This window comes from Leiobunum rupestre, chromosome 3 (assembly GCF_980474605.1).
Source record: "Leiobunum rupestre chromosome 3, qqLeiRupe1.1.hap1, whole genome shotgun sequence".
NCBI lineage: Eukaryota > Metazoa > Arthropoda > Arachnida > Opiliones > Sclerosomatidae > Leiobunum > Leiobunum rupestre.
The window spans coordinates 60,473,356-60,485,419 of record NC_143386.1 but is presented as its reverse complement, the minus strand read 5'-3'; the positions used below and the strand labels follow the sequence as shown (position 1 = coordinate 60,485,419).

Below are 12,064 nucleotides of genomic sequence, written 5' to 3'. Positions count from 1 at the left end.
TTTCGCGGAGGTCACGTCAGGGTGATATATGGCGCTCGAGGAGTTTGGTACTAAATACGCCGTTAGGACAGTTACGTGTCCCGGGGCCCGCAACCCCATTTCCCATCCCCCCGCCATATGCGAAAAACAGCCAGATGAAGATCGTAAAAAAATGTCTGGCTGGGGTCCTTTGGTAGTCTCGAACAGACACCCCCCCACTCGAGGTTAAAGGCGAACGGGGTGGTAAAGTTTGCGCCTATTTTGGAGTAGTCTATGATGTCTGCTAAAGCACTAAGCCTTGGTGGGTTTTCTCTTTTTATGGCGAACAGGCATCAATCAAAGGAAAGCCGAAAAATTGCTCGTGTCAAAAACAAAATGCGACACATGTAGTAAAACTTTCGGCTGGGTTCAACCTTTAACTACATCCCCTCCGGATAGTACTCTTTTTTTGGAATGATATTTGGAAAAGTTCGGTTTGAGTATTAGCTGAAGTTCGTATTATATAAATTTATCTAGGCTATTAAATGGGGGCCGATTTACCGCCAAACCGCGGATGTGTACACTTCAATAGTCAAAATTGAAATGTGTTCACGCGATGGTTGGTGAATGATTGTAAAATACGGGTACTGTCCCGCGGGTATCGGTCATCCAAAGCGTACGCCGTCCTAAACAATGACCTAACAAACGTTTTAAAGGTCCAGAAAATCGTCCAAACAATTCAGGCAAAATTTTAGCTAACTTCTCTCCTTCCGTCACAAGCATTTTTTCCTGCTTCCCATAACACGTGATTATGTAGGCCCCACTCTTAAAATTCAAATCGTTTAAATTTGAACTTTAAAAATGCCAAAACTTTATTGGTCGTATTTGCTATCACCAGAAAAAGTGTTTTGCATTTTGCATTTTGTATTTCTAGGAAACTACTTTGCATTTTGCATTTTGTATTTCTAGGAAACTACTTTGCATTTTGTATTTCTAGGAAACTACTTTGCATTTTGTATTTCTAGGAAACTACTTTGCATTTTGTATTTCTAGGAAACTATTTTGCATTTTGTATTTCTAGGAAACTATTTTGCATTTTGCATTTCTAGGAAACTATTTTGCATTTTGCATTTCTAGGAAACTACTTTGCATTTTGCATTTCTAGGAAACTACTTTGCATTTTGTATTTCTAGGAAACTACTTTGCATTTTGCATTTTGTATTTCTAGGAAACTACTTTGCATTTTGCATTTTGTATTTCTAGGAAACTACTTTGCATTTTGTATTTCTAGGAAACTACATTGCATTTTGAGTTATGGAGAAAGTATTTTGCATTTTGAGTTATGGAGAAAGTATTTGGCATTTTGAGTTATGGAGAAAGTATTTTGCATTTTCAGTTATGGAGAAAGTATTTTGCATTTTCAGTTATGGAGAAAGTATTTTGCATTTTGAGTTATGGAGAAAGTATTTTGCATTTTCAGTTATGGAGAAAGTATTTTGCATTTTGAGTTATGGAGAAAGTATTTGGCATTTTGAGTTATGGAGAAAGTATTTTGCATTTTCAGTTATGGAGAAAGTATTTTGCATTTTGAGTTACGGAGAAAGTATTTGGCATTTTGAGTTATGGAGAAAGTATTTGGCATTTTCAGTTATGGAGAAAGTATTTGGCATTTTGAGTTATGGAGAAAGTATTTGGCATTTTGAGTTATGGAGAAAGTATTTTGCATTTTCAGTTATGGAGAAAGTATTTTGCATTTTGAGTTACGGAGAAAGTATTTGGCATTTTGAGTTATGGAGAAAGTATTTGGCATTTTCAGTTATGGAGAAAGTATTTGGCATTTTGAGTTACGGAGAAAGTATTTTGCATTTTGAGTTACGGAGAAAGTATTTGGCATTTTGAGTTACGGAGAAAGTATTTGGCATTTTCAGTTATGGAGAAAGTATTTGGCATTTTGAGTTACGGAGAAAGTATTTTGCATTTTGAGTTACGGAGAAAGTATTTTGCATTTTGAGTTACGGAGAAAGTATTTTGCATTTTGAGTTATGGAGAAAGTATTTTGCATTTTGAGTTACGGAGAAAGTATTTGGCATTTTGAGTTATGGAGAAAGTATTTGGCATTTTCAGTTATGGAGAAAGTATTTGGCATTTTGAGTTACGGAGAAAGTATTTTGCATTTTGAGTTACGGAGAAAGTATTTGGCATTTTGAGTTACGGAGAAAGTATTTGGCATTTTCAGTTATGGAGAAAGTATTTGGCATTTTGAGTTACGGAGAAAGTATTTTGCATTTTGAGTTACGGAGAAAGTATTTGGCATTTTGAGTTACGGAGAAAGTATTTTGCATTTTGAGTTATGGAGAAAGTATTTTGCATTTTGAGTTATGGAGAAAGTATTTGGCATTTTGAGTTATGGAGAAAGTATTTTGCATTTTCAGTTATGGAGAAAGTATTTTGCATTTTGAGTTACGGAGAAAGTATTTGGCATTTTGAGTTATGGAGAAAGTATTTTGCATTTTGAGTTATGGAGAAAGTATTTTGCATTTTCAGTTATGGAGAAAGTATTTGGCATTTTGAGTTATGGAGAAAGTATTTTGCATTTTGAGTTATGGAGAAAGTATTTTGCATTTTCAGTTATGGAGAAAGTATTTGGCATTTTGTATTTGGGAAAAAAAAAGCATTTTGAAATTCTGGCTTTAATTTTTCCCATTTTAATTATGTGACCCTTAAAGTACAGTAAACCGTATCTTTTATTTATGGTGAAAATCCTTTCTATTTGCGCTTTGATAACGGTATCGATTTGATCTGAAGTGACGATGACTCAGTTACTTTTGGGTCCTGTCCAGTTGGTCTTTTTTACGCCAAGTACGTCCTTGGACAGGCACAGCTGTTGAAGACTTCTATCGCGTGTGCTTTAGCCATTGGGGCGAATAAACAAACTGGAGTACAGACGCGAACCCTAAGCCTCGGCTATATTTTTTTAACGCTATTTTCTTTTCTACATCTCGTCCCGACGCGAAAATGTTTTTATTAGAGGGTCGGCCCGCAATCGCTTGTCTTTCTTCGCCTCCGCAGCCAGTTGTTAGTGTCGAGGAGACGAACGCGTCATTTCTAAACGCCCATCCCCACACTTCCTCACACACCTAATAACGAGCGCCATTTTGATACTGAACAGAGCCCTAGAGCACAGCGTTGCCAGATTTTTCTGATCGAATTATTGTACAAAGGTTAAAGAATTATAGTACAAACATTGAATAGGCGCTTAAATAAAACATCTTCCCAGAAATTGCCAATAAGTAATATTTACGACAGCCAGGACTCATAAGTTATTATTTATATAGTGCTTGTTGAAATATTAGAAAGCTGGAAACTTTCTCGAAAGTAACATCCGTTTTTTGCTAAGCCTTAACATGCCAAAAAAGTTACCTGGTTAAAAGGAAACACTTGTTGCATACCGTACTGCAAAATTAATAATATTTAGTTCTAAAGGAATGAGTTTTCATCTTTTTCCAAAAGAGAATTTTATACGAAATGAATTAACTCTGCCTCCATGAGAAGCTTTAAAATTGTACGGTATTATAAAAATATTACATATAATTTTAATTATTTATAACATAAGAGGATGATAATAATAATAATATCTTCTTATACTTAGTTTTAGTAACATTATATATTTTACCTTAAAATATATTATCGAAAATTAACATTAGTATGTTCCTTATACACGTGAGCCGACGCGTTTCTTATCTGACGCAAAATTCTCATGAGGGCAAAAACGCGTCTCCAATTGGCTTAAATATGACTTTTTGGCTAGCCATTCTAACCGTTTAACCGACCGACCGGAAATAGCTCCTTCCCAGATGAATTTGGAGAGGGGAGTAAAAACCGAGTATCTTTTATTGAAGCGTCCATTGGGAATAATACTGCTAGAATTACAATTACGATTTCGGTTGCCATGGTTACGCGGGACCTGTTCTGAGAAGACTGTACGAAATTCATCTTTATAATTAGGCGGTAGTGCCATCTATATTTTGTAAAGTTATATGGCTAAAAATAAATAATTATTAGCTAACTCACCGTAACTTGTATTTTTAAACAACTTCAAAGGTTTGTTTGTTACGTGAAATCATACATTTTAATTTCGCGTCAGATTCGCGCAAAAATTCAATTGCCATATAGTGGCCACCACCAGAGACAGATGCCGCCACGGTAGAACGATAAAGTTGATAAAGTTTCCTTATTGAAAGAAATTGGTCCCGCGCCAGCCAGATTTAGTTGTACCTCTATTTATTCCCAACTCAATGAGTACAACAATAGGAATTATGGTACCAGGAAATATATAGGTATACACTTGAGCCGGGAGTAGTGGCTCACTCCTGTAATCCCAGGCGTCCGGGAGGCAGAGTTTGTGGATGGCCGTGTGAGGACGACCACCAGTCCCCCAACGGGTGGTCGGAATACTTCCGCCACTGGTGTCCCCACCCGTGTCCCCACGTATCCCCCCGTTGGCGTGGCCGTTACACATCTCTCGCCCTGATTAATCAGATGGTGTCTTCGCCGGGCTCGCGGTCTTCTCAGATTCAATCAGCCCTTTCTTCTTTGAATAATAAAAAAAAAGGTACACTTGGAATGTCCAAGCGGTCCAAGGAAGATTTTTACGGCCGTGATGAAGCTCGTAGAAATGGGCGTGTCTTAAAGCGGGGAAAACTCACGGAAAAACTCTCGCGCCTCGCTACCCTCATTCGACGAAAACTCGTCATTAAGCCTAGTCATGGTTATTATATTATTAGCTTACCTGATTATCTCTTTTATAACCTTACAAATACCTGAAATTAGGTATCACTACACTTCTTTCGCGAAGAACATTATAATTACTTCAAAATATTAAGAACAATAACAAATTGAGGTTTTTAAATAAGCCTATTTTGCGCGGGAAGATCGCCTATTTGTTACCATGACGACGCATTCTTTTCGCGTCAAACCTCGAGCCAATGAATTAGAAATGTCGCGTTACGTCTTACACTTGACGTAGTTAAGCCCCGCCTTTTTCTCGACGCGCTTTCGTATCACCGTCCCAATGGAACCAAGACATTCCAAGTGTATACTTCTATAGTTTACTGATGGTACTAATATTAAATAGTATTAATTACTTTTAATTTAAAGTGTTTGTTGCTAAACATGCAGATAACTGTTCTCGTGTGCCGTTTCTGCATGAGGAGTGGATGTATAGTCAGTATAGAAATCGGAACTAGAACGTTTTTTGAAATTTTGCCGCGCTTCGATTAGAAATATCTATTTATCTGGTATCAACTATCATGTGATCTGGCAACATTTGAACGTGTCACCTGAAAGCAAAAACTACGTAAATTCAACTATACTTTTAATTAGTATGAAGTTACGTGGTTTTTGCTTTCAGGCGACGATTTTATGTATAGTTAATAAGAAATTCTTGTTATTTTAGTAGTAGAAATAATTTAAATATAAAAATAGTACAATTATAGTAAATCGGTTGGAAATGTGCTACATTTTGGTACTATATAGTACGCTCTCAAAATAATAGTACCATTTGTAACATGATACGAAATTATGGTATTTGTACCGAAACTCTGAGGGCTTCATTCTAAATGTTTGTTTCTCTGTAAGCACTTTATTCGTATTTAGAGAAACTCCAAACTTCAAATTAGCCGTTTCAGGTTAAACAAGCTACCGCAGCGTTGTGTACAAATTTCATTGGACGAACCTTTAAGCTGCACGTATTACGGGCGGGGGGGGGACAATTTCCGTATTTTCCCCTTCCAACGGCAGCAGGCGCGAAAGCTTCTAACCAATGAAAACTGTACACAATAAAATGCACGACTTTTGACGGGTTGCGTTCCCCTTGTGTGGGCAGTGCTGCGTTTGTGGCTCCTAGGTGTCTCTATGTAAACTGCAGCGGCTAATTCTTTGTAAACAAAAACCCTTAGTCACACGTTTTATTTTATTCACAGATTACCAGCGTATCATTCTACGACAATGAATTCGGTTGATCAAGGAGGGTTATATTCATTGATGACCTTTGACCTCCAAGATGCGAGTGTATCAGTTGTTATGGAGGCGAATGTTGGGAGTCTGTTGCCTCTTCCTGTTAGGTCTAGTCATGATCACCTTGAACGGCGTCACGCGCGAGTACCACCGACACCCGGAGCCCAGCACTCTCCTCTCGGAACACGGTGGGCGGTCCAAGATGGCCAGCAAGATCCGGACGGAACCCTCGATGTTTCTGAGCAGCGTCAGTGGCGGGGTGGTCAGTGGGACATCCATATCGAGCGCCATCTCCTACGTTGGCGGAAAACTGCGTTTGTTGGTGGCCTATTCGGGCAATGACGTCCTGTCGAGGGACTCCGATAGGTTGACGGACGAAAAGTCGGACGACTACAACGTGGACTTCGATATCGTCGAAGACGCGAATGAGTCGTACGAGAGTGACTTGAATTACGAAGATGACGACGCGGACAATCCGAACCCGGTTTTTAGAGTCGGTGATTTCGATTACGATATGGCCAACGCCACCGGCGTCGAAGCGGACAATGAGACCGATATGGTCACCTCGGTGGACGGTCGCGTCACTAGGACGAATATTAGCGGAGATGTCCTACTGAACTCTAGTCAAAATGGTGGTGTAGTTATCAGCGACGGCATCTTTTGGAGTAAAGAATTGGAGAAGGGCTACCCTAAAGGTGTGTGTTTATCGGATTCGTATTTCGCGTCCCAATACCTAAGATTTATTGATACATAGAGCTTGGACGCGCAAGGTACTCTTCATATGGTTTTTGCTGTTGGGCCAAAGACGTGACCACGAATGGCGAGCGTCGACTTTTTTTAGACTTGAGAATGGATTATTCTGGGCTTCTTTGACTAGCCAGGCTGACCGATGAACCGGAAACATTTTGTCCAAAGCTCTCACTTCGAGAAGAAGCGACAAAACGTAGCAACGATTCCCAATTTCATTGGCTGCGAACTACCTCATCAAGTCTGTTTTATGGGAGGATTTTGGATAAATGAAAACTAGGAACCGTTGTTACGTTTAGTCAGATGTCTTGGAGATATTGTATCATTGAAGCGTCTAAGGGCTGGTTTTTAGCAGGGCAAAAACGCGTCAACGCAAAAATATGGTATTAGGCCTAACGATAATTTTTGCGTCGACGTTCACCGTTGTGGCGTTTTGGCCCTACTAAAAACCACCTCTTAGGCCTAACAGGTATTTTTGCGTCAACGTTCACCGTCGTGTCGTTTTTGTCCTACTAAAACCCAACCCTTAGGCCTAACGGTAATTTTTGCGGCTTTGTTCATCGTTGTGAGGTTTTGTCCTACTAAAAACCACCCCTTAGGCCTAACGGTAATTTTTGCGTCGACGTTCACCGTCGTGACGTTCTGGACCTAGTCAAAACCACCTCTTAAGCCTAACGGGAATTTTTGAGTCTTTGTTAATCGTCGTGGCGTTTTAGCCCTAGTAAAAGCCAACCCTTAGGCCTAACGTTAATTTTTGCGTCGACGTTCACCGTCGTGACGTTTTTGCCCTAGTAAAAACCACCCCTTAGTCCTAACGGTAATTTTTGCGTCGACGTTCACCGTTATGGCGTTTTGGCCCTAGTAAAAAGCAGTCCTTAAGCCTAACGAGTTTTTTGCGTCGACGTTTCTGACCTAGTGAAAACCAGCCATAATTGAAATTTAGCGATTTTAATCTTGTAATTTTTCTCATCGCCGCTTCAAGGGATGAGTGACGCAGAGGTGTTATCGTTCCTGCGATCAACCAAAAACGGGAGGGTGGCGCGGGTGGAGGCGCCCACTTGGAACCGTTGCGGCCGACCCAAGAACCAATTTGTCGTCTTCGAAGACGGGAGCCGCGCCTGCGCCCGATACAGATCTCCCCATCACTATCTCGTACAAGGTTCGTTAAACCGAGCCAAGGCCTAAAAATAAAAGAGCCGTCAACCGACAGAAGCTAATTGACGCGCGTCTCTAATCTTTCCGTTTCAGGAGAAGTCATGTCTTTTTATCTCTCACGTCTACTCGGTATCAGCGTCATACCACCCGTCACGCTGTCGTCGGTCAACGCTGGCCGTCAGTGGACGAGTCCGGACGTCGCGCGTTCCTTGGACAAGGCCGGTTGGGAACGCAACGCCACCGTGGCGCTGATCAAATGGATCGACGGCCTCGAAAGGTAGTAATTGCATTTCGTCTCGTCTTCCTTGTAATATCTTAACCCTTTATTTTAACATCATCCTTTAGAGATAAGATGCCGAGGTTGATACTGAAAGCGCTCAGGCAGAAGAAAACCATTCGACCAATGAGCGATGAACTGCGGGACCTATCGACCAATCAGCTGGTAGAGTTAATGCAATGGAGCGATTTGATACTTTTCGATTACATCACCGGAAATTACGATCGGTACGTCTCGTTTTTATCAATTTTCACGATTAGAAATTTGATTTGTTTGCTCCTAACGTGGACTAGGCTACCAGGAAGGTAAAACCAGAAGCCTATAATAAGAGAAGCCTCTAACTCCCTATACCGCCAACGTAAAACTTTTGAAACATCTTGTTTTCGACACGTAGCAAAGAAGAAATTAACGCGGCCTAGGACTAGCAAATGTAGTGAGCGCTATATTTAGTCTTTGTAGCGAAAAGTAGTTTGCTCTCCAAAACGTCGTTTGGCAAACCTGAAACGTAGGTATAGATCATCCTTGGTTTAAAACTTTAAACGCGAAAGGTTTTTCAAAGCACCTATTGCCAGTTTTTATTGGGTTGGCGCAAATCAGGTGGGGTGGCGATAGTGGTTAGCACTATTAAGTGTAGGGAGCTGTTGGCTTGAAGGGCTTGCCACCACCCTTCTATACGCAATTTAACGCGGCCACCTGAATTAAAGGCAATAAAAGTCGCTAGATGACTGGGGCCTAGGGTGATGCCTGTACTCAGTTGCAGGTTAAGAAAGGCAAAATACCTAGTACATTTGGCGGAAAGATACTAGCATGACTTTCCAGTAAATCGTCGGCGGAAATTAAGAATTTCGCCTATTTTCTTTTGAATTCCTAAAGAATCCTGCTCGTGTTATATTAATCCATTTTAGAAATGTCTATTGCGTAAATATCAAAGTTATCAATAAATATTTAATATATATTATTATTTATAAGCTTCATTATAGCGAATTTATAGTATTATGCTACTAAACAATCATCAAATCACGTCAAAGTGGTAATATACTTACCCTGGACTCGGCAAACCGAATTTGCTTAGGTATTCTTCACTTGTAACACTAAAAATAAGTTATTACAACGGTTTTTATATCTTATTAATTAATATTAATTAATATTAATTAATATCTTATTAATATTAATTAATATTAATTAATATCTTATTAATATTAATTAATATCTTATTAATGAATTACTTATCAGTTTGAAATATAACACAATAGTCTTTCTTTTCCAAAATTATATAACGCGCGCGGGTATATTTAGAAATTCAACCGTAAACCGGCCAAATTCGAGATTTTCGTCGACGATTTACCGGAAATTCGTGCTAGTATCGTTCCGCCAAATATACTAGATATTTTGCCTTTCTTAACCTGCAACTGAGAACAGTTGAGTATTATTATACCTTTCTGATGACGGTTTCATTAAATAGCTCTTCAATTTAGACCCAGTCTCACTGACAATTGTGAGTGTCGACCTATGGTATAGACGCAGAAATTTCCGTTAGGCCTAATACATGTTTTGGGCAAAATTAAAAAATAGCCGCCCCCATCTCTTTGTTTTTTTTTATTTCTTTGAGTATTATTTCTATGCAAAAATTTCTTGGCGTAAATAATTATTTTCCGAGTAATTCATTATTGAAAATTAATGTAACCCGCCGAGGGCGAAAATCGAAAAAGTTACGATGCAGCCGAACACGCGACTACAATAAAACCAAAGTAACTATTTAATTCGCGGCGCCCTCCAACCCCAGTTCTCTAAAATCACTGTGTGTTTATATAAAAATCCCACCTACTGACATCGTAACTAGTCCCTAACGGCAAAAAAAGTGAAATAGCTGAATAAACCAAATCGTCGTGTACCCTACTTCACCGAATAGTTATTTTCCTGAAATCGTCGTGTACCCTACTTCACCGAATAGTTATTTTCCTGAAATCGTCGTGTACCCTACTTCACCGAAGAGTTATTTTCCTGAAATCGTCGTGTACCCTACTTCACCGAATAGGTATTTTTCTGAAATCGTCGTGTACCCTATTCACCGAATAGTTATTTTCCTGGAATCATCATGTACCCTACTCCACCGAATAGTTATTTTCCTCAAATCGTCGTTTACCCTACTTCACTAATAATAGACATAAATATGAATAAAATAACGCTGTAGAACGTAAGTTTTTAGCTTTAATTTTCAAATTAAAAAAAAAACGTTTCCGCCACGAAATTCTTATTGCATAAGCAAGAGGAATTTTTAAGAACCACATTTGGTAAAGATTCATTTGGGGGAAGCTATTCTAGACTTCACTCCATTTTTTGCGTCAATTCCCTTAGCTGGCTATTAGGCTTAGCGCGATTTTGACGCGTTATGACCTATTTTTTCATTGCTTCTCTAAAAATGACCCTTTACATTGACAGACATTTCTTAATGACCTTTTGACCTTTAGGGTGGCCAGTATGCAAGACGCGGCGGATCGCGAAAAGAAACCTTCGATTCTGTTGGAGACGATTCACAATTTGGTCAAATCGAGGAAGGCCAACACAATTTGGTTGATCGACAACGAAAGCGGTTTGTTGGACGCGTATTCGTTACTGTACGGCTCTCAAAATGGCGGAGGAACCAACGATTGGAGTAGCGCCAATCGTTTCGTACAATTCCACGAAGCCATGTTGAACACCACGTGCGTTTTTCGACGTTCAACCGTTCAACGCGTCAATTGGTTGGCGCAAAAAAAGCGACCCGCTCGGACGCTGTTGGACTTTCTCGTCAAACGAGAACCTTTGTTTAAAAAACTCCCCGACGTCACAAAAAACGTTCATTTCATCGCCAATTTTAAGAAGCGACTCGGCGAAGTTCGCGATCACGTGACCCGGTGCCAAAATGACGTCACGTAAACGCCCCCTCCATTGACCAATCACGTTTTGGAAATGAGAGAAATTTAAAAGCAACCACCGATTAGATGGCGCCACTAACAAGGAGACTACCCGAGGTGGTTATCACCGATTTTGTTGAAACTCGGGGGTTAGGTAGACCTTATGGTAGTATGAAAATTTGCCAAAGGGAAAAGTTGCAATGGGCTTTAGTTTTTCCATGGCAACCGAAAATGTTTTTGATCTCTCATAACAAAAAAATCTCCATTTAAAAAAGCATGGGATTTTCTCGGTTTCACAGGGTACTTACTTAAAAAATTTGAAATTTTTTTATTTTCAAAACATACCCAAAAAGATTAATTTGACCTATTTTGGGTAAAATTGATCAATGTTTTTGGCTAAAATTGATAAATTTTGGTTAAATTTTAACAAAATTTGGGTAACCTAGAAAATCCCATGCTTTTTTAAATGGAGAGGTCAAAACCATTTTGGGTTGCCATAGGAAAACTAAAGCCCATTGCAACTTTTCCCTTTGCGAATTTTCATACTACCATAAGGTCTACCTAACCCCCGAGTTTCAACAAAATCGCTGATAACCACCTCGGGTAGTCTCCTTGTAAGTACTAGGCGAGTTGAGGTATTTCCACCAATGGGAAAGCGTTTGAAAGGTCACGCTTTTTTATTGGTGGAAGTATCTTAACCCTTCGAGTACTTAGTGGCGCCATCTAATCTGTGGCTGCTCTTAAAAATTTACCTCATTGACCCTAACGCCGATTCATATCAAACGTTTTAAACACAAAACGATAGAAACTTTTAAATAAAATTGAATTGTATCATAGTTTGACTTAATAATTTATTTGTAAAAATACTCCCAATTTTTCTAATCAAATAAAAAAAAATAATTTAATACTGTCTATTAATAATTTGCATTAAATTGCGGTGGTTTTAATGGCTAACCTTTTCAGATTAGATAGCGACACCTAGCTGGAGGAAACTGCGAACACTAATATCAGAGGTTCA

The 12,064-nt window shown here is 39.3% G+C and overlaps 1 protein-coding gene across 3 annotated transcripts in view; it reads left to right on the top strand.

Annotated features, from left to right (window-relative positions):
* The window catches only part of LOC149953523 (four-jointed box protein 1-like), a 47,726-nt gene extending 36,507 nt beyond the window's left edge, over window positions 1-11,219 (top strand). For all 3 annotated transcript variants that reach the window (XM_090168876.1, XM_090168877.1, XM_090168878.1), the window contains exons 2-6: window positions 5,940-6,668; window positions 7,703-7,879; window positions 7,969-8,152; window positions 8,221-8,379; window positions 10,621-11,219. In XM_090168876.1, the coding sequence (XP_090025002.1) occupies window positions 6,020-6,668; window positions 7,703-7,879; window positions 7,969-8,152; window positions 8,221-8,379; window positions 10,621-11,068 (1,617 nt within the window). In that variant the 5' untranslated portion in view covers window positions 5,940-6,019 and the 3' untranslated portion in view covers window positions 11,069-11,219. The remainder of the gene's footprint in view (window positions 1-5,939; window positions 6,669-7,702; window positions 7,880-7,968; window positions 8,153-8,220; window positions 8,380-10,620) is intronic.
* Window positions 11,220-12,064: the final 845 nt, after the last annotated feature.